Here is a 26,358-nt window from a genome sequence, read left to right as displayed (position 1 = left end):
AATCTTCATCTTAACCCATAGCATGCTATTTATGTCACATACAGATGCCTGGTTAATTGGGATATTATATTTTTGTCAAGTCTGTTCTTACAAGTCAATTAGTCCCTTGAAGACATCTATAAAAGCTGGCAGATTAGGGTTCTCTAAAATCAGGGTTACGTGTCGGTGAGCAGCCTGCAGCAATACCTCCAGCGTGACCTCGGGCAGGATGTGGTGGGGCAGCTGCAGGTGGCAGAGACCCAGCACCACGATGGCCTCCAGCTCCCCGCACAGCCCGGCGTGCTCAAGGTGGTACAGCGCCGAGGCTCGGTCCCACTCCTGGTCTTTCTCGCAGAAGCGGCCAGCCTCATGGTAGCGCACCATCGCCAGGTGGACCTGTGGATAGCATCAGGGCATGAAGGCAAAGGTCAGAAAGCACAAATAAACAGCGGACTCAACCAAAGTCATATGATGGGGCTTAAAAACCCATAGGGGTAGAGTAGTGTGCTGTGTGGGTCCCAGGGACCACGTGGTGTGCAGGGTTGTATGGACTCCACTCACCTTGCCCAGGATGGACTTCCCGATTTTCTTCTCCAGCTGCAGGTTGCTGAGCCGCTCCACTTCCACAGCCACGCAGGATGGCCTGTGGATGTGGGAGCGTGAGGTGTGGAAGAAACTCCACTTCTCATCTGTCAGCTGGGAGAAAACAGCCACAATTACACTGTGAAGTCTGGAAGACGGGTCTACTACCACAATCACACGCAAACAAACATATAAACAAACATACCCACACATACACACATCCACTCACTCACGCACTCAGTTTAACTCACTCACTCAGGACCATGACAGCCCACACCCAGCACACTCCCCCACAATTCCCTGTACCCATTACAGTCACCAAGCTTCCTGTCCATATAGTGGCCAGTAACTGCACATGAAATCCAAATTGCAATGCACAAATTCGCAAACCAGACCCGACTGCAGCCACTGGCTCCACAACAGACTGCAGGTGCTTTGACACTGTGTGGGTCCGAGATGCAGAATTCGAGGCGCGCTCATGCAGATTAGGGTTAATCACTGTCCTCACACCTAGTTAATCTCACCAGGGTCATTCTGATTGGTTTTCGAATCACATCGCAAGCAGGATGCCATCCCGCCGTGACAAAGCAGCTGATTAGACCAGTTCTTATTCACAGAGAGAAAGATCCCTTTTCCCCACCAGTGCATAACAGAAAGCGGACATGCTGTGGAGTTATAGTTAAAAAGATATGTCAACATCCTCATCCGCATCCAAGCCTAGTTTTCCTGGCCATTTCTTTTTAACCCACCTTCGAGCTGTAGCAAAGCCACGCTGTGGGCTGCCACAGATGAGTGTGTCTAAGGCTTCAATTTATTTCTATTGTTTTCCTGCAAGGGCCATATCCTGCTTCCCTCACCACTGTCATTAGTCACTTCACACATTGCTGAGCCCACTTGAGAATAAGGAGAAATTATACTGTTTTAAAGAGGTCCTAGATTCTGGGCAAATTTATGGAACATTTCAAGGACTGTAGAAGACAATGTGGATTTAGAATTTGGTGTTAAATATTTAAAACAACCCAGACTCCACTCCACTGCTGACTACAAAATGGCTTTGTTTGCCCAACAGTGTTTTTCATCAGGACTGTGGAAAGAATAAAGACACTGACTGGCCAGAAACACATTGACCTTCTGTTACAGGCCGTGGAAATATGGCCAATCAAACACTGGGTACCCAATGTGGATCTAATCTTTTGGTTATAGAAGCTGTGGGATGCTGAACTATATTATCGCACTGTTCTGGGAAGGGATGTCTTGTCTTGTTGGTACAAGAATAAAAGCATGTGCCACCTAAACATGGGTGCAGAATATATCCCACACAGAATTAAGTATCCAAGGAGGTGAACAGCAATGACTGGCCTCCTGTGATGCACTGGGGATGAAAAGCGATCAGACAAAGAGGAAAATCAGGACAAACTGCCTTGGCCAAACTGGGGGCTCTGGCAGGAAAACCATCACCAAACTGTCATGCCTGTTAAAATGTTGTCAGAAGAGCAGGGGGTAAGTGTTGCCCTGTAAAACCTCAGCCTACAGAGGCCTGCTTGGCTTTGCAGTGCACTCTGGTTCTTATCCACGCTGATGTGCTCTGAGAGTCTTAGTCAAGCTGAAAGAGCTGACTATAGTGCCATCCCAGTAAATTGTATTGCACTGCATTACACCGCATTACATTGCAGGGTAGTAAGTGACAAGACGATGCCACATACGCAGCTTCAAAACGCCCAGGAAAAAGATCTCAAGACAACACTTTATCTGCATCAAGGTGCCAACACAGAGTGCAGGGTCTGGGAAGGCACAGAACTACCATGCTCACAGACAATCAGCATGCACACAGGAATCACCGGTTTGATGGGGGGGCTGCCTATAGGAGAGAAGGAGGGTTTGGTGGCGATTGTCTCTCTTCTCTGGTTAGGAGAGAAAAACAGGGTGACAGGCGGTGAGTGGAATGGATCAAGACTGGAGGATTAGAGGAGCCAGAGAGAGGTCAGAGGTCAGAGGAGCACAGTGACAGAGAGACAGGGAGGAGGGTTGTAATGGTTAATGGGTTTATGGTGATCTTGGAGAGGGGGAAGGTGTTGGTATTTACCCTTCTCATACTGTCTTCGTCCGATTCGTACGGCCCCCGGCTACTCAGCGAACTGGCCTATGTGGTGATGTAAAGGGACACTGCGTCACAGTTGAGAAACCCTAACCCACTCCACTACAGCACCGAGGCCGGACACTGCTGCCAGAACCATGCCAGTACCCAGAGTGCAACGTACCAAAAATAAATGAGGTACAGCTGGTAAGAGCGTCTGTTGGCTGGTGTGTTTTGTGGGTCTGTTATGCAATTCCTCCATTGTACTGTATTTTTTATCCTCAACCTCGCCTCACTGTGATTGCTGTATTGTATTGTATTGTATGTCTCTTAAACCTCTCTAGACTGTGTTAATTTGGAAGACAAAACTTTATTTATTTTTATTTTGTTTACAGATCAAGTTTGAAATGAAATCTGTTTGGGTACAGGCATCACCCAAGTAAATTAATAAATAATTAAGTGTCCAAACAGGATGCAAGCATACATCCAAACGGGACGCTAGAGTTCTAGAGTTCTTACACTTTGGATTTGGGTTCAATTTTGGCTCCCCACATTGAGTGGAAAAAAAATCGCGCTCCTGTATGGAAAACAATGTCTTCAGAAAACACCTGACAGGGGACTGGACCTGATCTCCAGTCTGTGAGAAATATGGTAAGGTTGCGAGGATCGGGGCCTGGAGGCTAGGAAAAAACAGACGGGAGTTTGCATTGTCAGCATCACAGCCCGAAATTACATCACTAGATATAATCTCCCAGCCAGAACATTTGGAGATGCTTTGAAGTTACAAAGTTATTTACAAAGCAGGAACAGAAGAACAAAATGTTCCTATCTGAGCAGCTTCACTCTTCAGTCAAGTACAGCTACTGACATCTTATCTTTAAACGCCATCTCCATTGCACAGCGAAGTGAAGTCTGGTGTGTTCAGACTCAGTCTGACACGCAGTTAAACCCAGCGTGCCCCAGTCAAGGCTGGGATAGGAGGTTGTGGTTTAGGATGGTGGTGATACGCAGGGGTCACGCAGAGTTCAGCTGGAATGTTGGAACACTTCTGTAGAATGTGAGGTGTGCGAGTGCATGTATGCAAGTGTGTGTCCGTTTGAGCAAATGCATGAGCGTTAACAGCATGTCGGTGCATGTGTATCAGCGTGTGTGTTGCTGTATGGTTGAAAGTGTGTGTGTGTGCCAGTGTTTGCGTGTATGTCAATGTATGTCTGAGTGTGTGTTTCAGTGGGTGGGTGACAATTATGTGTGCTAATATTGTGCGCATGTGCCAACCCACATATTATCGAACACGTGGTTAAGCGCAGTATGACAGCAATACTGAGCAGAGCGTTACCCTGTCTCTGTGCTCCATATCGTCCCCTTCGCTGCGCCTCTCGCTAGGGTAGCCGCTGTCCCCTCCGCTCTCAGAATCCTGCAGTGGGGCAACACAGAGGGATCGGTTACCACAGCACCTGGAGCAGCACAGAAGCCTGTGTCAAAGGTACCAGCTAAGATTCAGGCCCTCAAACATATTTCCTGGTAAGCTACAGCATTCCAGCTGAGGTCCACACTTCCTAAGCACTGCGATTATTGATGTATTATTGATTGTAACTGCGCAATCAGAAACTCAAACTCCAGGCGCCAAGAGGTTGAAGCTGCAGTAGATAAATGCATTATTACATCACTGAGACTCACTGACCCGGTGCTGCAGGGTGTTGTTGTTGGCCTCGTTCACAAAGTTCTCCATCTCGTTCAGCACACACCAGCCTGTAGTACACACAACACACACCCAGTACACAGTATTACTCAGAGGCAAATAATATATAGCAGTACACTACAACCACTAACCAACTAACTAAGTAGCTATAAATGTTGGTAAGATTTCCTTTGCTTACAGATTACTCATACATTTTTAGTAACGTGTGTGTGTGTGTCCATGTGTGTATCTGTGAAAGAGTGTGAGGGGTGCGGTTACCGAGTGGTGATTTCCCCAGTGAATCACAGTGGGCGGTGGCAGGGGAGCAGGGAGGCGAGTCGAAGGCCCTGTCACTCAGACTTTCGTCGGCAGAGGACGTCTCAGACAGGCGTGACAGCAAAGGCGGGGGGCGGCTCCCAGAGATGGTGCGCACACGGGGGCTCCCACACAGCTCCTCACACCCCCGCAGCACCGTCTGTGCAGACATCTGTGGGTAAACAGGATAAACTATTAGGCTGCTGTAGCGCCCATTTCATAATTATAATTATTAGTAGTAGCAGTCGAAGAAGTATTTGTATGTATTTAGTATTTATTATTAGTATTACTACTCCATATTGGTATCATTTCCACATAAAGCATCTTCATCTGCTCCTGTAGAATCTCAAAGGTCTTCTGCTTTTAACTCTAACCAGCAACCAGTTTTTAAGATGTGCCAGATTGTCAACACAGACAATCTTCAGATGCTGAAGGAAGGCCGCTACTGTATTGAAGAACTGGGCCTCCCCAGGAGCAGGCATGAAGACCACCAGTCAAGACTAACATGGTCTTCAGCCATGGCCTGGAGACGCCAACACACCCTGCAGGACGATGTCTCCGCGGACCTAGGGGGCTGCACTCACCAGCAGCTTGTTGGTGCAGTCCAGGATGGCCCTCTCCTGGGGGGAGATGTCGAAGGGGGTCAGGCCCATGCTCTTGCAGATCTTATTGCACAGGTGGGAGTGGAAGAAGAGCGCCATGCCTCGCACGCCTGCAGGGGGAGACAGAGAGAAGCCACAGCCGGCCAGTTGGAGCCTCCCCTCTTTGAAGAAGGCTTGAAAGAGCACACTTTGCGTAATTGGGTGTCAGGCAATAAACTAACACCAGCTCACTTCCCTAACGTCTACAGAATGCATGACACTATGAAACCGAAACCACCTTCACCCTGTGGTGCTCGCATTGCATAGTTGCCATCTATAGCAATCAATACTCTCTATATACGTAAATGCACAGAACATGTGGATGGACTGTAAAAGTGCAGTCACGGCACACCTCCACATCAAGACTGCAATAAACCTCATTACAAAAGAAACTATATTCACAAAGGGAAACAGGTTCCCAAGCAATTCAGTTCCCATCCCTCAGTGCCCTCACCCAGATTGCCATCTCCGAAGTCGGTGCCCTTCTCTGTGTGGATTTGGGGATCGGTGTATAGATCGCCCACCCCCTGGATGTCCACCACAATCAGCTGGTGTCCCGATCGCTCAAAAGTGAAATGACTGAAAGCCTGCAAGGGGGGAGAAAGAGAGAGGACAGAGAGTGAGAGGGGGGAGGAAAGGGGGGGAGAGAGAGAGAGAGAGTGGAGTGTGTGCCGCTGTGCTGCTCACCTGGGGCGTGAGGCGGATGTTGTCATCGCGGACAAAGCCGGAATTGGAGTTGTACTTGATGTACTTGCCCTCGATGTAGTGCTCCAGGTGGTACAGGGGCTTCCCCGGGCGCCCACTCATCTCCAGGATACACATCTGCATTATATCCACCTGGTGGGGGGGGGAGAGGGAGGGGGCAGGGGAGATAGTGGTGGGAAGGAGAAGAGTTGGCGACAAGCAGAAAGGATAAGAAAGTTAGTTGAGAGGTAGTTAAGGTGGGGGGGTAGAGAGAGAAGAAACAAAGTCAGTAAGTACTGCTGTGGTAAACTAGGGCAACTTACTCTAAAACCACCCTTTTACAATTTACCGATTTTTTTCTGATGAGGTTTGCATTGCTATCCATCACGTCAAAATGAAGGAGTGGCTTGGAAAGAATACAGGGCTAAACTTCCTAGTGTGAGTAATGTATCAGCATTTCTCCTCTACATAGAGAACAGTCAGAGTGGCCTTTTTTTTTTTTAAAACAGTCAAATACCCAAATAGTCTCCCTCTGTTTACATTCTTCTGGAAGGGGTCAAGGGGCACACCAGAGACGAACACTTACAGCTCCCTAATCTTTAAATAGCTTTAGGAGCACAGAGGGGAGTACCATGCTACGTGTTTCAGATTCCCCAAAGCTGTCCAGGACTCTATGTTCAGCAGTCCCGTTCCCCCCCGTCACAAAAGGACAGGATCAGTGTGTCAGTGTGGTCCAGCACGTAGTACACCCTGTACTCCACAGGGCCTGGTTTCCGTTTACATTAGTGACACATCCCTGCTCCAGCTGTCTCCAGGTACTAGCTTGAGGGAGATCACATGACTGGGGCCAGGGAATTGCTCGTACTCAGAGGACTGACACCCAGGGTCTAGAGTCACCCACCAGGAGATCAATGGCGTTCCGAAGTTCAGAGGTCAGAAGGTGTTAGGCCTGGGGCAACTCTGGGACTGTAATAATCACAACCCTCTATATCTAGAACAATCCTCAACCACTCTGATCAGCATGACCATTTCTCCCAACATGGGCTGGACAGATAGGTGGATTGCTTTGCTTTTGGTTTAGCAGGGGGAGAGTGAGTACATTGCGTCAGTGTCTGCACGCATGTAGAGTGTAGGGCTGTGTGAGGCCAGACACTGGGCTGTGCTGGAATACTGATGATTGGGACTGTGCTGTACTATATGGTGCTGTACTCTGCATCCTGGCTGCATTCCTAGCCACACCACAACATGAAGAGGGAAATGCAGGACACGCTGTTCTCAATCTCTCTGCACACACACACACACACGCACGTACACATGCTCCTCAGTGCCTCTGCCAGAACGCAGCTCTGTAGTGCGTCTGGCTGCCTCAACCCAGGGCACTCATTAGCAGGCCCATAGCACAACATCTAAACAAGACAGAAGCAAGCTAGACAGGATATAAAAAGCAAAGACTTCAGTGACCCTGAACACACACACACAAATAAAGACCCACACGTGCAGTAGTACACACACGTACACTTTGATATTTAGATGCATACGACACATATACATAGTTTTACACATTGATACTTAGACATACATAAACATACACATACAACAACAGCAACAGCAACAACAACAACAACACGCACACCAGACACACATCTGCAGGCTGGGACCTAACACACCAAAAACCCAGCCAAAAACATTGCTGATATTTTTTGATGACTAGACTAGAAGAGTAGCATCCCAAATATTGACACAGTACATCACAATAGCCCTTTGTTAAAGTCCAGACTCACATTATTCCAGCACACTACAGGTCTAAATCGAACCCCCTTTTTACAAATATATTGCATGCTATATTTATAGTTAAAGCACACACATACCATGTGGCATCACACAAATTAATGAATTGTTATGAAAGATGTAAAAATCTATAAAGACCCCTCTCCCCCTCGGTTTCTGTGCTTTTGGGTGCTGGTTTCGGACAGCGCAATGTTAATGGTGGAGTGTACTATACAGAGAGGCTTATTAATAACTAGATACTAGACTCCATTCTCCCAGCATGCCACAGGCCATCGGAAACAGGAGAGTGTGTATATGTGAGTAATGGGGTGTGGTGGGGGGGTTGTGTACTGCAAGGGTATCCTTTTAATTTACAAATAACCCATATGGGAAGTACAGGCCTGTCGACATCACTCTACCCCCACCACACCCCCTGTGACCTGATATACATCTCTAGAGAGCCGAACAGTGCGTATTCTATCAAGAGCCATTTTGCTGAGCTGCAGTGATGGGGGATTTACACCAGATTTACACCCTTATCCTGTTTGGAAAGACAGAACCCACTTTTAAACCATCCCACCCCCTCTCCCACCCCCACCCCACTCTTCAGACAACATCTTTGTTTAAATCGAAAGAACCGGCAAAGCATTAGGAGCTGAATGATACCGCTTCCACTCCGCCTTAACTAAAGAGGTGGAACTCAAAACACATTTAGGGGCTATAGTTTAAAAGGGAAAAACTATACATATGTACACACATATCCAAAACTGCATAAACATAAAGATGATTTGAAAATCCAGGCTACCCTAGCACTGTAAATACTTCACCGACAACCAGTGGCTGATTTACAGTCCAGATTTTCACATTCCAAAACAGGAAAGATCAGTTATCTATATATCTAGCTGCTGACTTGACTACTGAATACTCCACGCTCTCAGTGCCTCTTAATCCCCCCAATCTTACTCCCTCCCTCCCTCTCTCTGTACCTGTTTGGGGGGGCGGTGGCGGTTGTATTCCTCTCCCCAGAGCTTGGCCTCCATCTGCAGACGCACGTCCTCAAAGTAGACATCCCTGTCCACTGGCTCCAGGTAGCGTTTGGCCACGTAGTTGGACGCCGACTTCCAGTTGTGGCTGTGAGAGAAGTTGGACAGCTTCTTCCTAGAAAGAGCAATGTAAGAGTGAGAAAAAGAGCTGCAAAACTCAGAACAAGGGGATTAATTTATTTCCTGGGGTTATGATTTTCTTCACTTTTATTTCTAACCCCTTTCTGTATTTATTTCCAGATAAAGACTTCAGAACAGGAATGCCATGTTGCTTGACCTCTCATGTCTCTCACACTCAATATGGCCATGTTCAAAGGACAGCGAGGGCAGCAGAGTGGATACTCACGTTCTGTAACACTCCCTCATCGCTCCCCTTCCAAATGGCTACAAGGACAAAAAAAACGCAGAGCACATGTCAGCAAGCTGGTGCACACACAGGCACCAAACAATACGCTGCAGCACAACAACACACTCCAGCTCGTCCTCACAATAAGACACACGGGCTGCTGGATCTTGAGGGGGCAGACAGTGTTTGTTAATTTTCATCAACAAATGTGTTTGTTCTGCACCCTCACATTAGAGCTCTTAGCTGCAGGCCCCAAGAGTACAGACTGCTTTAATAACAAAAACGAATTGCCCATAATTATGCAAGATAAATAATGTACCATAGGATTTTTGCACTTTAAACATGGTTTTACTGTGGTTTTACCATAGATTCACATTAGTTCACAGAAAGCAATGTAAGACTGGTAGGACCACAGTAAAATCACAGTGCACAGCTGAGATAAAAGAACCAGGGTAAACTTGTAGGGCACTGTGGTGAATGGTTGACTTGCACAACATATGATACAGACAAGGATGATGCTGCCAACTCAAAAAGAGCTCACCTGAGCCGACATCTTGATATGGACTTCGTCCTGCGCCCACTCCCCGGTCACAGCATTGTACCTGCAGGGACGAGACAAACATGTTGTTGGACTGTACATTGAGAGCAATACATTGGTGTGAGTCTCCTCGATGGGAGAGACTCAGAAAAAGTAAATTGTTTTCTTAGGTCACATCTGCCTTTTTCATCTTTGGAATCCAGGCATAGGGTGTATTTAAGCTGGTGTTCTGTCCATTTTGTCCTTGTTCTAGTTACCAATTTGTGTGTGTGTGAGTGTGTGTGTGCTGAAATGAACTGATAAACATGCCCGAAGAACATGCTGGCCTAGTCCATATAATACAGACAAACAATGTTTGAAGAGAGACAAAGAGACGAGCTTCCTTCTGTGGGACACGGACTACAGCAAAGGACACGTCCTCTGCAGAATCAGTTTATTTGTTGAGTGAACCCTAGGGACTGCACATGACAAACAGTGTGGTGCCAGCACTGATGGATGAGGGCTCTGTGCATCTACCAACATGATCACGCACAATGTCAGAGAGCTGGGAGTGGAAAACAGTGGCTGCCAAGGGGAAAACGTGTCAGGACCTCCACAGAGAGCTACCGTCGTCACTGAGGATAAACAGCAGGTCTACGACCCAGTTCATGGCTTTCTGCCCATATGCATGAATCTGTTTTTTCAAAAGTGAAAAAAAAAAAAAAAACTAAGAAAGTGGTATGGTGTCACATAACATTTCTTGAGATGCTAAAGGTTGGTTACACGAAAATAAATCACTTGTTTAATTTCAGATGGTCTTCAGTGCATGTCCCAGGACTTGGACCTCAGAAAAACAATCCATTGTTTAGAGAGCTTTTGCATGAAATTCAGCAAATTACTTTCTCAGTCCAGATCTCAGACCAATTCACACTGCCAGCTGGACAGAACACACACTGCAGACATGGGGAGGCAGAGACAAACCGACTGCTGGCTTATAGGTTGAAATGTTGGACAAATGTTTATGTTCTTAAACTAAACTAAAATGGGCTCCAGGTCCAAAAAAGTTTAGCTTTAGTAGCAGGGTGTATGTGTAGGTGTTTTAATAAGTGTGTGTCAGTGTGTGTGTGCTGGAGAATCGCCAAAGGCAAAGCCAATCACAGAGCAAGCTGTCTGACACACTGGGGATCAGCACATCAACTTGCACAATATTGACATTAGCAGCAGTCAATGTTGCTTCTCCCAGCACACACCGATCATCTGCTCCGTGCAGGAATTCTGCTGTTGTTTTTCTGCTGCAGTTTGTACAGGGAATACAATTCCACTCAAAGTCTGCAGGTCTCCACAAATGGAGCCCAGCTTGCACTCAAAACAGGAAACCACCCATTCACACATATAGGACAATCTATCCAGCCGCACAAAGGGGTAAAAGCTCAGAAACAAACAAAGCTTTTGTGACTCATAAAATGTACTGTTTATTAGTCCTGTAAAGCTCCAACAGTAGAACTACTAAAGCACAGTTTGATCCTCATGAGGGCTACAGCCCCAGGCAGGTAGTGGAGAGAGAAGATGATGTGGGCTAGGGCCGAGACCAGCAAGGCAGGTACAGAAAGGGGATTTAGTGGAAAAACAAAAAAGGTCACTAGGACAGCAGGTTTCCACACATAAATAAACACAGGGTCTGGTTTAATGTTGAACTCTCCAGTACGCCCTCCTTCTGCAGTCTACCAAGCAGTGTGCAGTGAGAGGGCCTCTGTGTGTGTGTGTGTGTGTGTGTGTGTGTGTGTGTGTAAAATTGTTCAATGTTTCGTAGTGCTGACCCCAGCAGAGCACTGTTGCAAAGGAGCTCCTAATAAAACCAGCGATTGTCTCATTTCAAAGCTGACAGTTGTTTTCCACTCTTAGATAACAGAGTGGTCCTCAACGATCAGGGTGGGGAACTAGATTAACTCAAGTGTAAACTGTACTGATGTGCATGTTTGCATGTCAGTGCCTAGTGGTAAGGATGCAGGATAAGGTGGTAAGACGCAGGGCAGTGATTCTCAGTCCTGGTGCTGGAGAGCAATAGGGGGCTCGTTTTCCGTGACGCCTGAGCTCTTGAGGCCTTCAATTACTGACCCCACTGCTATAAACGAGCACTGTTCCCTGGTCTACAGCCACTGGGGATTTGAAAGTGAGGTACCCTGACTGCTGGACTAAGGCACGCCAAGGAGCAGGATGGGAGTGTGGCCAACTGAGAAAGACAGAGACAGACGGAGAGAGGGCTGCAAAGTTTGTTTTCCTGCTGAAGCCTGGCTCTGGTCCTGCCGATTGAGTTTGCGGACAGACACACAGACGGACGGACACACCTGTAGCGCACGCAGGGCTCAGTCTCAATTTCCTCCAGGTGGAATTCGGCCCAGGGGTCAGGCATGGCTTTGGCCTTCCGGATGGCATGCTTCCAGGTCTCCTGTGGCCAGAGACAAACAGCACATAACACAGAGCACAAAGAGCCCCCCACACCTCACACAGAGAGCCCCGATACTGGGTCGATGCAGAGAGAGTCAAAGCACTAGGCAGCGATCACAGTGTTTTGCTCTGGAAAACGACTGGACTCCTCACTCAGTTCACCAGACCAGCTCTAGGTATGCAAGTTTCTCCTGGTCCATTTATCATAGGACATTTAACATGGTTTAACTAGGACTGTACCATATTTCTACAGGGCTTTGCTACACTGGACCACAAATAAACCCTGGTCTACCATACTGAAAATGTATCATGCTTTACCTATGGGCCTGTGAAGTGAAGCACAGTGAAGGCATGATAAACCCCTTAGGAGGCCACTGTCTGCTGTAGTAAACCCATGTTGAAAGTGCGTCAACATGTATAACGACTGGTCCTCTAGTTCAGGACTCCCAAACAGGGCTGTAGTGTGTATCGCCTTCAATCCAGAGCAGCTCCCACCAGCATCAGGCCAACCACAGACCAACACACCCACCAGTTCTCAGCCCCCCCCCAGGATTCCCTGCTCTGCAAGGAGGGCCTGAAACCTCTCCCCTCACTCTGGCTATAACCCAGATTGCTCTCATAATTTCCATAGCTGCAGCAAAACAGGCGAACAACAAACACGACACAGTAGGACCTGCGAAGCCAACCTCTCGGACAGAATCGGCCAATCACAGCTCACTGACTTAAACTCCGCCGAGGAGTCAGCAGTACAGAAGCTCTTCTATCTTCCTACACACGGTGGAAATATATCCTAAGAAGCTCATTACAAATAAGCAGAGAGATAGAAAGAAAGTATATCTATTGTGAACTACAGTGATGTGTGTCTCTGTTACATGATGACAACCTGGATTTTACAGCTCCCCGTGAGCACTGCACAGCCCATCTGAAAATCGCCCCTCACTGCAAAGAGATGGGAGCTCCTCTCTCCCACCAGCACTTGGCCCACACCCTATTAAGTACACTGTTGTGCCTTTGATTACTCCAGTACAGGTGTGCAGTGATCTGACACCTAGCTGGAGATGAGCCAAACGGCTTTGGTACTTACGCACTGGCGTCACCCTGACATCACCAGTTGGCTGTGCGCTATTATGCCACAACATGGGCCTCCCTCTCGCCAGCCTGCGGGTGAATAACGCTGCAATCCGCAATCGCTGTCCTGTGCAACGAGCAGGGCTGCTAGACAGCCGTGCCGGAAATTCTGGGACAGAATATATTTAGCAGGCAATATTTACTTTCAATCGCTGGGAGGTCAACACTTGGAAATAGCAAGAGCAGGGATTTCACTTCAGGATCATCAGAGGCCCTTTGGCCCTGCGCCCACAGGCTGCCATGGGGTACAGTGCCAGTGTAATTAACTGCATTTTCTTTTCATAAGAGACCTCATGGGGGGGGGGTCAGTACACACTGTACAGGGAGGGAAATAATATTCCAACTGCACAACAGCGTGAGCCATTTCCTTTCAGTCTTTCCGAGCTGCAGGCTACCTGAAGCATATCAATCTATTCCACAGTGCCATCGCCAATGTAGATCAAGCAATCATTACTTTCATTACCTTGGGGACTCTTCTACTTGCTCACTATTCAGTCATATTGGGCTCTTTCATGCTGGGCTTGCTTTATCTTGCCCAGTTTGTTTAATTAAGCTGCAGTCTACACTATTTTACTTTTGCACTGTGTGTATTTTTAGTGCATCAAGTCAAGGATTTCAAGTCTATGCACCTGGCAATCTCTGAGGTTCCTGCTGCAGTGACACTGCCAACAACTGTCAAACTGAATAAGATAAAAACTGAATAAATACAAATCAGCCTAAACAGCTTAAAGGAATCTTATTTGAACATGCATTCATTTAATTACACATAGATTTCTATGTGCGAGTAGCAGATCTGGATCTGTTTACAGCCAGCTAACTTCTCCAGGGTGAGACAGTGGACCCCCTGTTCCTGTTTCCAGCACAGTGCCAGGAGACTGTGTGAGAATGGTGCTGCAGGTCACATGACTCGCACAAACACTGCACTGAACCACTGGCTTATCAAAGTGACCGCAGGAGATGACAGAAGACAGCAGTGTTGTTTTTCCATTCGCAGCTGTGCATTTCTATGCAAAACAGACTTCCTCTGTAGCGCAATGTGTAACAGGGACTAAGAGATGCAACAACACAACTGAAAAGCCAACACAGAAAATCACAGAAGGTGCCCGGGCTGGGCTAATACAGGCAGTGAACAAGGTCACTACATCAAGCCACTCTTGATTATGAAAAAAGCAAGAAAGTCTGGATTAAATAAATTGCCAATCAACTGGTGGAAGTTAAATACTGCCTCACAGGATTATATTAATAAGATTGTATGTGGTTTTGCACAGGACATTTAAGATTCTGTTAAATATCCTGTACTAACCAACTATACTACCTCAAAGGTCTTCTATTTAAAAATATTTGAAGTATGGAGAAAGCCTAATGCGAATGGATGTATTTGATGCAATAAAACACCCACTTATTCCACACATACAGACTCTAGTGATCCTGTATATAATAGCTTGTCCATTGTCACCTCCCCTGCAAGGTCAATCGCACTTCTTAATAGGAGTGACCCAGACATAATCGCTGTGTTGAACATCAGTAGGACATCAGTACACTGTCTGTCTGAACAAGGCAACAGGACACTGCCACAAGACTGAGAGTTCAAGGCCTGTATCCACTAAGCCAGGGAGTCAAATTACATTCAAACTTCTCCTTTTTTTTGGTCGCTGGTCAAAGCTCAAGCCACAAGCCCCAGGAGGAAGAAGGACAGAACTTGATAACAGTAAAACATACACAGCAGCCAGTTTTATACACACAAGACACAAACATACATACACACTGTCTGAGGGACACATAAGCATCTCCCAGAACAGTCAGGTCACTTGAGGGAAGCGTGGAGCATTCCATTAGACTGAATCAGGCCAAGACAGGCAGGTCAATAACACTTTTCCTAATGAAGGAAGTGAGCACAAGCATCCTTCTCTCTGAAGTGCACATGTGCAGTCACTGCAGACCTGCGTTCACTCTTAATGTACCCTGTGGCACAGCAATGCACGCAAAGGAGTGCAGAGCTGCTCAGAATGAAAGACAGGCACCAAAACAGGTTTGATCTGAGAAAGGAGCCGAGGGAGGAATCACAAAGGTTAAAAGCGTGAAACGATATAGCGTGGGGCTGATCGGGGTGGCATGCACACACAGGGCAGAGCAGAGGGCGAAGGACCAGGCAGAGAGGGTAGAGAGAGACGGGAAGGAAGAGGATGAGGAGGAGAGAGAGACGACTTTGACAACTAAGGAGTGGAGTGAAGGGCTGCGATCGGAGGAAGGAGGAGGAGGGAGGGCGAAGTGAAGGGATGGATAACATACCCGACCTCGTTCAGACAACGCGGCAAACCTGACAGCCCGCTGCTCTTTTTCTTTCTACAGAACACATGGAAAACAGCGAGGCAGAGAGAAGTGGGGGGTTAATGATTAACCATGAATTAACAAATACAGACTCTGTAAAGGACACTGCTCAAGTCCATATCCCCCCCACACCTCCCTGGAGGCCGACATCAACATGAGTGACTGTGCTCCTGTGTTTCAATGAAAACCACACCATCCCACTAACCTCTCTCTGACCTGTTGCAGGCCTTTGAGGACGAGGATGGGGTGTCTATTGTGATGTCACTTCCTCCCAAGTGGGAAGTTTTAGAAGCGGCTTGCTTAATGTGAAGAGGCCCTTCTTATAGCCGGGTGCTATAGTGTTTTTATGTATTCTTGTCACATGTGGGCAGTTAAGCTATAAATTCAAAAACACATAAACCACACCCTGCATATAAAAAATAATTTAATAAAAGATCTGCTGTTGTTCTGTATTGGAGCAGTTGGGGCAGGGCCGGCCCTCTGCAGTGAGCGCTGAGCTGGCTGTCCACTCCTTATAAGGCTGGGTGTGTATTGCAGTGTGATGGCAGCCTGCAGCCTGTTTCCAGGCCTGGGAGAGCAATCTGCACAGTACAGCTACGCCAAGGCTTGGGGATCCCTAACCACAGCACAACTGTAGGGGCGTCTATCTTGTGACTTACGGAGTTCTTTAGGGGTCAGGGGGTACACTGAGATTCGTACATGACAGAATAGGATTCCACAACGCCTGCAACGGAGGGAAGCTAGTCTCTTATTGTTATTATTGGGAAGATGACAGAAAAATGATACAAATATGTTCAAGTTAATCAACATTACTCTAAAAATTGCTTTAAAGTCCTTGCTGTGAGCTTTGTTAGCTATACTGGGCAAATGTTGATATCTCTCCTGTTTTTCTTTTTTGTGGGGGGGTTTAATCGATTAGACACAGAGATACGTGCAATGAGGAGAACAGCTCCCCTTTCTCAAAATGAAAACAGAAGTGACTTTCTTCAGCGAAGCTCCATCCGACATCTCCGCCCATTTTTTACTCATGCAGTCAGAGACTGGCTATTAGTGCACTTTTAGAGGTGTGGCATGTTAGTGACGTGGCTGGGGTTAATTGGACATTCATGGGGTAGACATTCATGCTGCTGCACATACAAGCCCAACCATCAAGGAGATCAGGGTTTCCATAGTTAAAGAGATCTGACTTTTGACGCTGACATTTTAGGATGCAGTACACACAGTATTATTGTGATTTCACAGAAAGGGGGGAGTTTGCTCCCAATAGCTCTTGCAACGCACAAAATAAGCAAATCCCAAGATAAGGGATGCAGGAACACGACAGCTCTGCAAACACTGTTTGGGCTGTCAGACTTTACAGTATCGATAGCACCATCACTCAGTCACTTTTTATTGGTTTTGTCAGCACAGCCATCTCTCGCTGCATTGCTACATATATCATATTCAACAGCTGTTATCGTTCACATTCAGGGTGGTTGGCTACTGCTATTTACATTCTCCATAGAAGGTTAATAGCTGTAGCATATATGGTACTGCAAACTACAATTTACAAATAAGGGCCCATTTTAGTGCCAGTGGGACTAACACTGAAAGAATCTACATGCACCGCACTGCCCAATGGGATTGTGCAGTTCAGGCCTGTGCTAGAAGGGGGCAACACAGTCCAGCGCAACCCCTCACCTTGACGTTGAAGGAGTTCTTGGGCGAGGGGCTTGAGGTGTACTGCTCGTTGTGGATGAGGTTCTTCAGGTAGTTGCAGATGTTCTTGGCCTGGCTCTCGGCAGGGTCGTCGGTGATGGGGCAGATGTAGTAGTTTTCCTCCTCGTCACTTTCAGGGTCATCCATTGAGCAGCCGCCCCCCTGCCCACTGCCCAGCCTCTCCATGCTGAACATCATCTCCTCGTCCGCCATGGCGCTGTCACTGGTTGGCCCTCTCTGTTGACTGGCTCACCACCTTGACACACAATGGCCACTCCTGCACTGTCACGAGAGAGAGAGAGAGAGAGAGAGAGAGAGAGAGAGGAACATATAAATTTGACTGAAGCTTTTATCCAAAGCCACTAACAAAAAAAAAAAGCTATTGTTCACAAGTGTGCAGCGTCCACAACTCACTGACTCCCACACTGTATCCTCATTAGGGGACAGGAAGACAGTTTTTTGATGGACCAGGGTCGAGTCAATTTCACTTCTTCAGACCCATTCCAAATTCCAGTTCCCATTCTTTTTGCCATTGACTGCGTGGGCTCTATTGGAATTGGAACTGAACTGAAGAAGGAATTACACAAGGAATGTGGAATCGAAAAACAGAAAAACTGGAATTGACCCCAACCCTGTCACTGAGCACATATGAGAACTGAAATGCTACATATTCAATGACCACCATATTCCCAGCTCTGGTGAATGATCTATTACAGGAACAATGCTTTATATGGAGAGAAAATTAAAATGTTTATTTATATGGCTCTGCAGTGTACAGGGTCCCGGGGCAAAGCCACTGCACACTCCACCAGGGAAAACCACATGTGAATCGGCAGGGCTCTACCATGGACACAAGAGGCTAAAGGCTCTACAAGTCAGGACTACGGTGTCCCTCCGGAGCCGAGGAAGATTCCACACTGAAGCACTGAGACACCCCCAGGGACTGCATGCCAAGAGCCCAGGCAGAAAGCACAGACCAGACCCTGGGCCTACAGGACTCCATCCATCACAGTCTCTGCAGAACAGCCACACAGGGCAAGGCAGGGCGCAGGGCTCTGGGGTGGGGGGGGGGGACAAGTTTCTGTGCGGTCTGATTTTCACTGCACTACACTTTCCCAGTGCACTTTTGGGACAAGATGAGGAAAAAAGCTTTAGAGGCCACAGAGAAACAACACAAGCCTCTACGGGTCTGCCTGCTGTCCTGTGTGAAGAGAAGCCCGGCAGGGTTGGCTAGTACAGAACCGCTGGCACGCCCCCCCAAACTCGCACACAATCCCGAGCTCAACCCAGAGAAGCAGAAGTTCAATTTGATCAAACAATCTGTCTCATAAGAGGAACTGATGCTTTTGTTAATAAAGACAAACAGGCTGCAAACACTGTCGAAGCGCCAAAGGAGTTTTGCAGCTCCTGACCCCCTGTCAAGTAGATTTAGTCAGTTCAGTCTAATAAAAAGCTTCCCGGTCACTAAGAGCTAATGCAGCAGGAGATGTGAGGGCAATTTAAATAAACACAGCGCTGATCCAGTGATGGAGCCCAGAAGTGGAACAAGGGCAATCCCACAGGCTGCGGCCCTGTCACAGCGCCGCAAGAGCAAAGCTGAGAGAGGAGCACCAGCAGAGGGCGAGGAAAAATCTGCACCCACAGCATTTCCACAAACAACGCGCACTGTCACACACACAAAGACACATAATGCTCTCCTTTACCAGCACAGCGCTGCAACATAATGCAGGAGGTCATGTGACCGGCATCTTTGGTCTGACTCGCAGTCCGACACACTGGTAATTTAGGTGACACCTGTAGCCTACAGCTGTATTTTGTGTGCTGTTTTTCTTTGCCTGTGTAGCTGCCTGCATTGGTTTGTGTTTTACATCTTTTTGCCACTGCACCATTCTGCATTTAGCACCATTCTGCATTTAGCACCATTCTGCATTTAGCACCATTTCGCTCTTGCAGTCGCTGGTAACTGCATATCATCGTGATTTTGCATCGCTCTGGATACAGGCAGAGAGCACAAACAAGTTAACAATACAACACTGCTCTACAGCGTGGCACAGCAAACCCAATCTAACCACAGCCGAGCACTGTGAGCACGTTGCCTAGCACGTGTGAATGCTGTTTATGCAGAATCTCAGGAACCTCCTTTTAAATTCCAATACACAATACACTACAGCACTGAAGGGGGGCTCCACCTCCTCTCTGCCCTCCCAGATTACTCAGCCTGCCAGCTATTTAGTTTCCAAGTGCCTGAGAGACCCCTCTGCTTTTGGCTTCGTGGGCTTTTGTTTAACTGCTCCAGGAAAAGGGAAAAGTCTGGAATAAGACGAAGTGTGTGTGTGTGAGGTCAGCCATCAGACTTATATAAGAGGTGAACAATTGAAGTGTGCATGAGGTCAGCCATTGTTATATAAGGGCTGAACAGTCCTCAGATGCCTCATGGGAAAGCACTACTTGATTCTCACTTCAGGGCTTCAGAAAAACTTGCAATCACTTACTGAGCTGACTTTAAGCAGTGTGTTGAACGTGCCCGATCATAACTTAACAGAACATCAAAATAGTGTATTTGTTCTCCCCTGACGCCATACTGGGTGTGAAAGGGCATTATCAGGCATTAAACACATTAGTGGCAGACAGGGTGTGCAATCTTTTATACCAAATGTTGTAAATAACAGACTCTACTCCAAGACCATGTTGCACTATCATCCAAGGAGGCAACAGAAGACCAGCCAAGGAATAAGGGGTGGTCAATACACCTTTAAAATAAAATCCCAGCGCTGTAGACCTTACACAGTGTAACAATATATATATATACAGTGAGGGAAAAAAGTATTTGATCCCCTGCTGATTTTGTACGTTTGCCCACTGACAAAGAAATGATCAGTCTATAATTTTAATGGTAGGTGTATTTTATAAGTGAGAGACAGAATAACAACAAAAAAATCCAGAAAAACGCATTTCAAAAAAGTTATACATTGATTTGCATGTTAATGAGGGAAATAAGTATTTGATCCCCTATCAATCAGCAAGATTTCTGGCTCCCAGGTGTCTTTTATACAGGTAACGAGCTGAGATTAGGAGCTCTCTCTTAAAGGGAGTGCTCCTAATCTCAGCTCGTTACCTGTATAAAAGACACCTGTCCACAGAAGCAATCAATCAATCAGATTCCAAACTCTCCACCATGGCCAAGACCAAAGAGCTGTTCAAGGATGTCAGGGACAAGATTGTAGACCTACACAAGGCTGGAATGGGCTACAAGACCATCGCCAAGCAGCTTGGTGAGAAGGTGACAACAGTTGGTGCGATTATTTGCAAATGGAAGAAACACAAAATAACTGTCAGTCTCCCTCAGTCTGGGGCTCCATGCAAAATCTCACCTCGTGGAGTTTCAATGATCATGAGAACGGTGAGGAATCAGCCCAGAACTACACGGGAGGATCTTGTTAATGATCTCAAGGCAGCTGGGACCATAGTCACCAAGAAAACAATTGGTAACACACTATGCCGTGAAGGACTGAAATCCTGCAGCGCCCGCAAGGTCCCCCTGCTCAAGAAAGCACATGTACAGGCCCGTCTGAAGTTTGCCAATGAAAATCTGAATGATTCAGAGGAGAACTGGGTGAAAGTGTTGTGGTCAGATGAGACCAAAATCAAGCTCTTTGGCATCAACTCAACTCGCCGTGTTTGGAGGAGGAGGAATGACCCCAAGAACACCATCCCCACCGTCAAACATGGAGGTGGAAACATTATGCTTTGGGGGTGTTTTTCTGCTAAGGGGACAGGACAACTGCACCGCATCAAAGGGACGATAGACGGGGCCATGTACCATCAAATCTTGGGTGAGAACCTCCTTCCCTCAGCCAGGGCATTGAAAATGGGTCGTGGATGGGTATTCCAGCATGACAATGACCCAAAACACACAGCCAAGGCAACAAAGGAGTGGCTCAAGAAGAAGCACATTAAGGTCCTGGAGTGGCCTAGCCAGTCTCCAGACCTTAATCCCATAGAAAATCTGTGGAGGGAGCTGAAGGTTCGAGTTGCCAAACGTCAGCCTCGAAACCTTAATGACTTGGAGAGGATCTGCAAAGAGGAGTGGGACAAAATCCCTCCTGAGATGTGTGCAAACCTGGTGGCCAACTACAAGAAACGTCTGACCTCTGTGATTGCCAACAAGGGTTTTGCCACCAAGTACTAAGTCAAAGGGGTCAATTTCCCTCATTAACATGCAAATCAATGTATAACTTTTTTGAAATGCGTTTTTCTGGATTTTTTGTTGTTATTCTGTCTCTCACTGTTAAAATACACCTACCATTAAAATTATAGACTGATCATTTCTTTGTCAGTGGGCAAACGTACAAAATCAGCAGGGGATCAAATACTTTTTTCCCTCACTGTGTATATATGTGTATATATGTGTGTGTGTGTGTATATATACACTCACCTAAAGGATTATTAGGAACACCTGTTCAATTTCTCATTAATGCAATTATCTAACCAACCAATCACATGGCAGTTGCTTCAATGCATTTAGGGGTGTGGTCCTGGTCAAGACAATCTCCTGAACTACAAACTAAATGTCTGAATGGGAAAGAAAGGTGATTTAAGCAATTTTGAGCATGACATGGTTGTTGGTGCCAGATGGGCCGGTCTGAGTATTTCACAATCTGCTCAGTTACTGGGATTTTCACGCACAACCATTTCTAGGGTTTACAAAGAATGGTGTGAAAAGGGAAAAACATCCAGTATGCGGCAGTCCTGTGGGCGAAAATGCCTTGTTGATGCTACAGGTCAGAGGAGAATGGGCCGACTGATTCAAGCTGATAGAAGAGCAACTTTGACTGAAATAACCACTCGTTACAACCGAGGTATGCAGCAAAGCATTTGTGAAGCCACAACACCTACAACCTTGAGGCGGATGGGCTACAACAGCAGAAGACCCCACCGGGTACCACTCATCTCCACTACAAATAGGAAAAAGAGGCCACAATTTGCACAAGCTCACCAAAATTGGACAGTTGAAGACTGGAAAAATGTTGCCTGGTCTGATGAGTCTCGATTTCTGTTGAGACATTCAGATGGTAGAGTCAGAATTTGGCGTAAACAGAATGAGAACATGGATCCATCATGCCTTGTTACCACTGTGCAGGCTGGTGGTGGTGGTGTAATGGTGTGGGGGATGTTTTCTTGGCACACTTTAGGGCCCTTAGTGCCAATTGGGCATCGTTTAAATGCCACGGCCTACCTGAGCATTGTTTCTGACCATGTCCATCCCTTTATGACCACCATGTACCCATTCTCTGATGGCTACTTCCAGCAGGATAATGCACCATGTCACAAAGGTCGATTCATTTCAAATTGGTTTCTTGAACATGACAATGAGTTCACTGTACTAAACTGGCCCCCACAGTCACCAGATCTCAACCCAATAGAGCATCTTTCTAAAGAATGCTTTCAGCACCTTGTTGAATCAATGCCACGTAGAATTAAGGCAGTTCTGAAGGTGAAAGGGGGTCAAACACAGTATTAGTATGGTGTTCCTAATAATCCTTTAGGTGAGTGTACACTCACCTAAAGTATTATTAGGAACACCATACTAATACTGTGTTTGAGCCCCTTTCGCCTTAATTCTACGAGGCATTGATTCAACAAGGTGCTGAAAGCATTCTTTAGCAATGTTGGCCCATATTGATAGAATAGCATCTTGCAGTTGATGGAGATTTGTGGGATGCACATCCAGGGCACGAAGCTCCCGTTCCACCACATCCCAAAGATGCTCTATTGGGTTGAGATCTGGTGACTGTGGGGGCCAGTTTAGTACAGTGAACTCATTGTCATGTTCAAGAAACCAATTTGAAATGATTCGACCTTTGTGACATGGTGCATTATCCTGCTGGAAGTAGCCATCAGAGGATGGGTACATGGTGGTCATAAAGGGATGGACATGGTCAGAAACAATGCTCAGGTAGGCCGTGGCATTTAAACGATGCCCAATTGGCACTAAGGGCCCTAAAGTGTGCCAAGAAAACATCCCCCACACCATTACACCACCACCACCAGCCTGCACAGTGGTAACAAGGCATGATGGATCCATGTTCTCATTCTGTTTACGCCAAATTCTGACTCTACCATCTGAATGTCTCAACAGAAATCGAGACTCATCAGACCAGGCAACATTTTTCCAGTCTTCAACTGTCCAATTTTGGTGAGCTTCTGCAAATTGTAGCCTCTTTTTCCTATTTGTAGTGGAGATGAGTGGTACCCGGTGGGGTCTTCTGCTGTTGTAGCCCATCCGCCTCAAGGTTGTACGTGTTGTGGCTTCACAAATGCTTTGCTGCATACCTCGGTTGTAACGAGTGGTTATTTTATTCAAAGTTGCTCTTCTATCAGCTTGAATCAGTCGGCCCATTCTCCTCTGACCTGTAGCATCAACAAGGCATTTTCGCCCACAGGACTGCCGCATACTGGATGTTTTTCCCTTTTCACACCATTCTTTGTAAACCCTAGAAATGGTTGTGCGTGAAAATCCCAGTAACTGAGCAGATTGTGAAATACTCAGACCGGCCCGTCTGGCACCAACAACCATGCCACGCTCAAAATTGCTTAAATCACCTTTCTTTCCCATTCAGACATTCAGTTTGGAGTTCAGGAGATTGTCTTGACCAGGACCACACCCCTAAATGCATTGAAGCAACTGCCATGTGATTGGTTGGTTAGATAATTGCATTAATGAGAAATTGAACAGGTGTTCCTAATAATCCTTTAGGTGAGTGTATATATATATATATATATATATATATATATATATATATATATAAATAATAGTATTCTGTTCTGTTCTTGTTGGATGTTGGTTTGTTTTTATTTTAGTGACTGTGTAGTTTGCACACTGGCTAAAAAAGATCCCATAATATGGAATGGAATGTATACAATATAATGCCCAATCCTATTGTGTACATGAAGAAAAATATACTGCAAATGTTGAATGGCTGGCATTTATTAGCAAGCCAATCCTGATAGGCCAATTCAAAGGGCGATGTGGAGACACACAGGGAGTCCAGTGCCTTCCGAGTGCCTTCAGAGTCTACAGGCTCAAGGCACACTTGGCATGAAGCCGCTGTGCGAGGCAGTTAGCCATGTCAACACGGAGCTGGAGAGGGCTGCCGAGCGAGAGACACAGGGATCCCACGCAGCATGTATTTTGACACAAACAAAAGGCATCACTGTGCTGCTAATCTTTATCCGAATGTGTGAAATTTAACTTCTCACTGCAATACGGGGCGAGTGCAAGGACACAAATGTCACAGGCCTGATCAGGGGCAGCACTAACTGTATCCTAGGCAGGAAAACGAGACTGTGGCAAAACATTAGTGTGCACAGTTTACACGTAAACTTATCTGACGGCGCTTACTTAAAATTGGGGGGTCATGTATCATGTTGATAGAAGCGTCATTTCTGGGTAATTGTCAAAACACCAGGCAAAACTGGCAGATACAGGGGTAGCACCCACTGCTGTCTCTCTTGCCGGGATCAACAGGGCACACTGACAGGCAGATCAAGGTCATGTCAAAGGGTTACTCTTCAGCTGTCCTCCAGGGGTATACGATTCCCCAACCAAATGCAATAAATCAGACCCCCACATGTCTGCACTAATGCAAGACTCACAGAACCCAGAACAGAAAACTTGAACTTAAGCTGGAAAAGAAAGCTCCACTGGTGCAAGTCTCTGTGGTTTGTTAGTTAAACTGCACACGGAGTTATTAGAAATCCAGTGAAACCACCACACTGACCAAAAAGGACCTTATTCAAATCATGCATTATTGCACTATGCGAGATAAAAGGAGCAGGAAATAGCGACTCTGTTTGAGCAAAACACAACAGCAGCTCTGGCACACAAACACACCCCCTCCTCTCTACTTTTAATCTTTTATCTTTTAATATTTGAAGTCTTTTCTCAAGATCGCACTCAGGGAGGAGACTCCGGTCAGTCCAGATGCAAATAATTAGGACACGTTCATAGACAAACTGGAAGTGTATGCAAGTTAAACTGTCCCTGGAAGAACTGGAACAACAACACAAAACGGGTCTGTTTTCATGCATATCTACACGTCTCAGACCTCAGACATGGGGGTGGGAGCGCAGTGTTATCTCTGTTGTTATGTGTGCCCGCAGTGAAACACGTTAGAAATGTTTTCGTTTGAAGTCGGTGCTCAGTGGGACAGGCCACGCAGCCCCCCAGCACTGCCCCCCAGCACAGCCCCCCAGCACAGCCCCCCAGAGCAGCGCCTGACCCACTGAACAGTGACCGACACGGCACCCTCACCCTCATTTACAGCTGCAACACACACGAAAAACAGACACACCAGTGCTGCGATGAGATGATCTGAAAGCAAAACAGATGGGGGCCACGATGCAGTCACACCATAACACGGGCACTTTCAAACGCTGCGATATACATACACTGACACCCGGTTCCAGTTCAATCCACCATCCCATTAGACTTACCAGCGCTGACAAAAGCGTTCACAGACTATTTATTATGACACAGCAGTGACAGTTCGGCTGCCGGCTGCGTAGCTTGCTGGATATGAAAAGCAGGGCTGATCTCCGATGCACAGGAGCGCAGCTGAGGCGACTCTTGCCAAAGCTGGCCTTTATTCCGCGGTCTGTGCTGTACGAGCCGCGGCGGACGGACACTGAAGCCGTGTGCAGGACCCGGGTCTCGCCCAGCCTGTGTCGGTGTCTGTCGGTAGGAGGGAGAGCGGAGGGGCGGGGAGAAGGGGCGGGCGATGCGATCGGGTGTCCGGAGCGCTGTCTGTTCCCTGTCCCGTCCTCCACTGCCAGCGCGGCGCACGGCACGCACACAGCACGCACACGCACACGCACACGCACATAGCACGCGCACGCACACGCACACAGCACGCACACGCACGCACACAGCACGCACACAGCACGCACACAGCACACAGCACACAGCACGCACACAGCACGCACACAGCACACAGCACACAGCACGCACACAGCACACAGCACACAGCACGCACACAGCACACAGCACGCACACAGCACACAGCACGCACACGCACACAGCACGCACACAGCACGCACACGCACACGCACACGCACACAGCACGCACACGCA

The 26,358-nt window shown here is 47.1% G+C and overlaps 1 protein-coding gene across 8 annotated transcripts in view; it reads right to left on the bottom strand.

Moving 5' to 3' along the window:
* Nucleotides 1–26,025, bottom strand: part of eef2k (eukaryotic elongation factor 2 kinase) — a 28,804-nt gene extending 2,779 nt beyond the window's left edge. The window contains exons 1-17 of one of the 8 annotated variants that reach the window (XM_066690362.1): nt 25,722–26,025; nt 17,208–17,507; nt 15,489–15,542; nt 11,972–12,072; nt 9,651–9,711; nt 9,110–9,147; nt 8,707–8,878; nt 5,957–6,106; nt 5,724–5,856; nt 5,213–5,340; nt 4,593–4,800; nt 4,317–4,384; nt 3,972–4,049; nt 2,645–2,701; nt 2,400–2,462; nt 541–675; nt 187–375 (exon numbers count right to left, since the gene is read on the bottom strand). In XM_066690362.1, coding sequence (XP_066546459.1) covers nt 187–375; nt 541–675; nt 2,400–2,462; nt 2,645–2,701; nt 3,972–4,049; nt 4,317–4,384; nt 4,593–4,800; nt 5,213–5,340; nt 5,724–5,856; nt 5,957–6,106; nt 8,707–8,878; nt 9,110–9,147; nt 9,651–9,711; nt 11,972–12,072; nt 15,489–15,542; nt 17,208–17,438 — 1,866 coding nt within the window. In that variant the 5' untranslated portion in view covers nt 17,439–17,507; nt 25,722–26,025. The remainder of the gene's footprint in view (nt 1–186; nt 376–540; nt 676–2,399; nt 2,463–2,644; nt 2,702–3,971; nt 4,050–4,316; nt 4,385–4,592; nt 4,801–5,212; nt 5,341–5,723; nt 5,857–5,956; nt 6,107–8,706; nt 8,879–9,109; nt 9,148–9,650; nt 9,712–11,971; nt 12,073–15,488; nt 15,543–17,207; nt 17,508–25,721) is intronic. The other 7 variants (XM_066690364.1, XM_066690363.1, XM_066690366.1 and 4 more) reach the window with 7 other exon arrangements.
* Nucleotides 26,026–26,358: the final 333 nt, after the last annotated feature.

Source organism: Amia ocellicauda, chromosome 17 (assembly GCF_036373705.1).
Source record: "Amia ocellicauda isolate fAmiCal2 chromosome 17, fAmiCal2.hap1, whole genome shotgun sequence".
NCBI classification, from domain to species: domain Eukaryota; kingdom Metazoa; phylum Chordata; class Actinopteri; order Amiiformes; family Amiidae; genus Amia; species Amia ocellicauda.
This window is presented reverse-complemented; position numbering and strand designations above follow the sequence as displayed.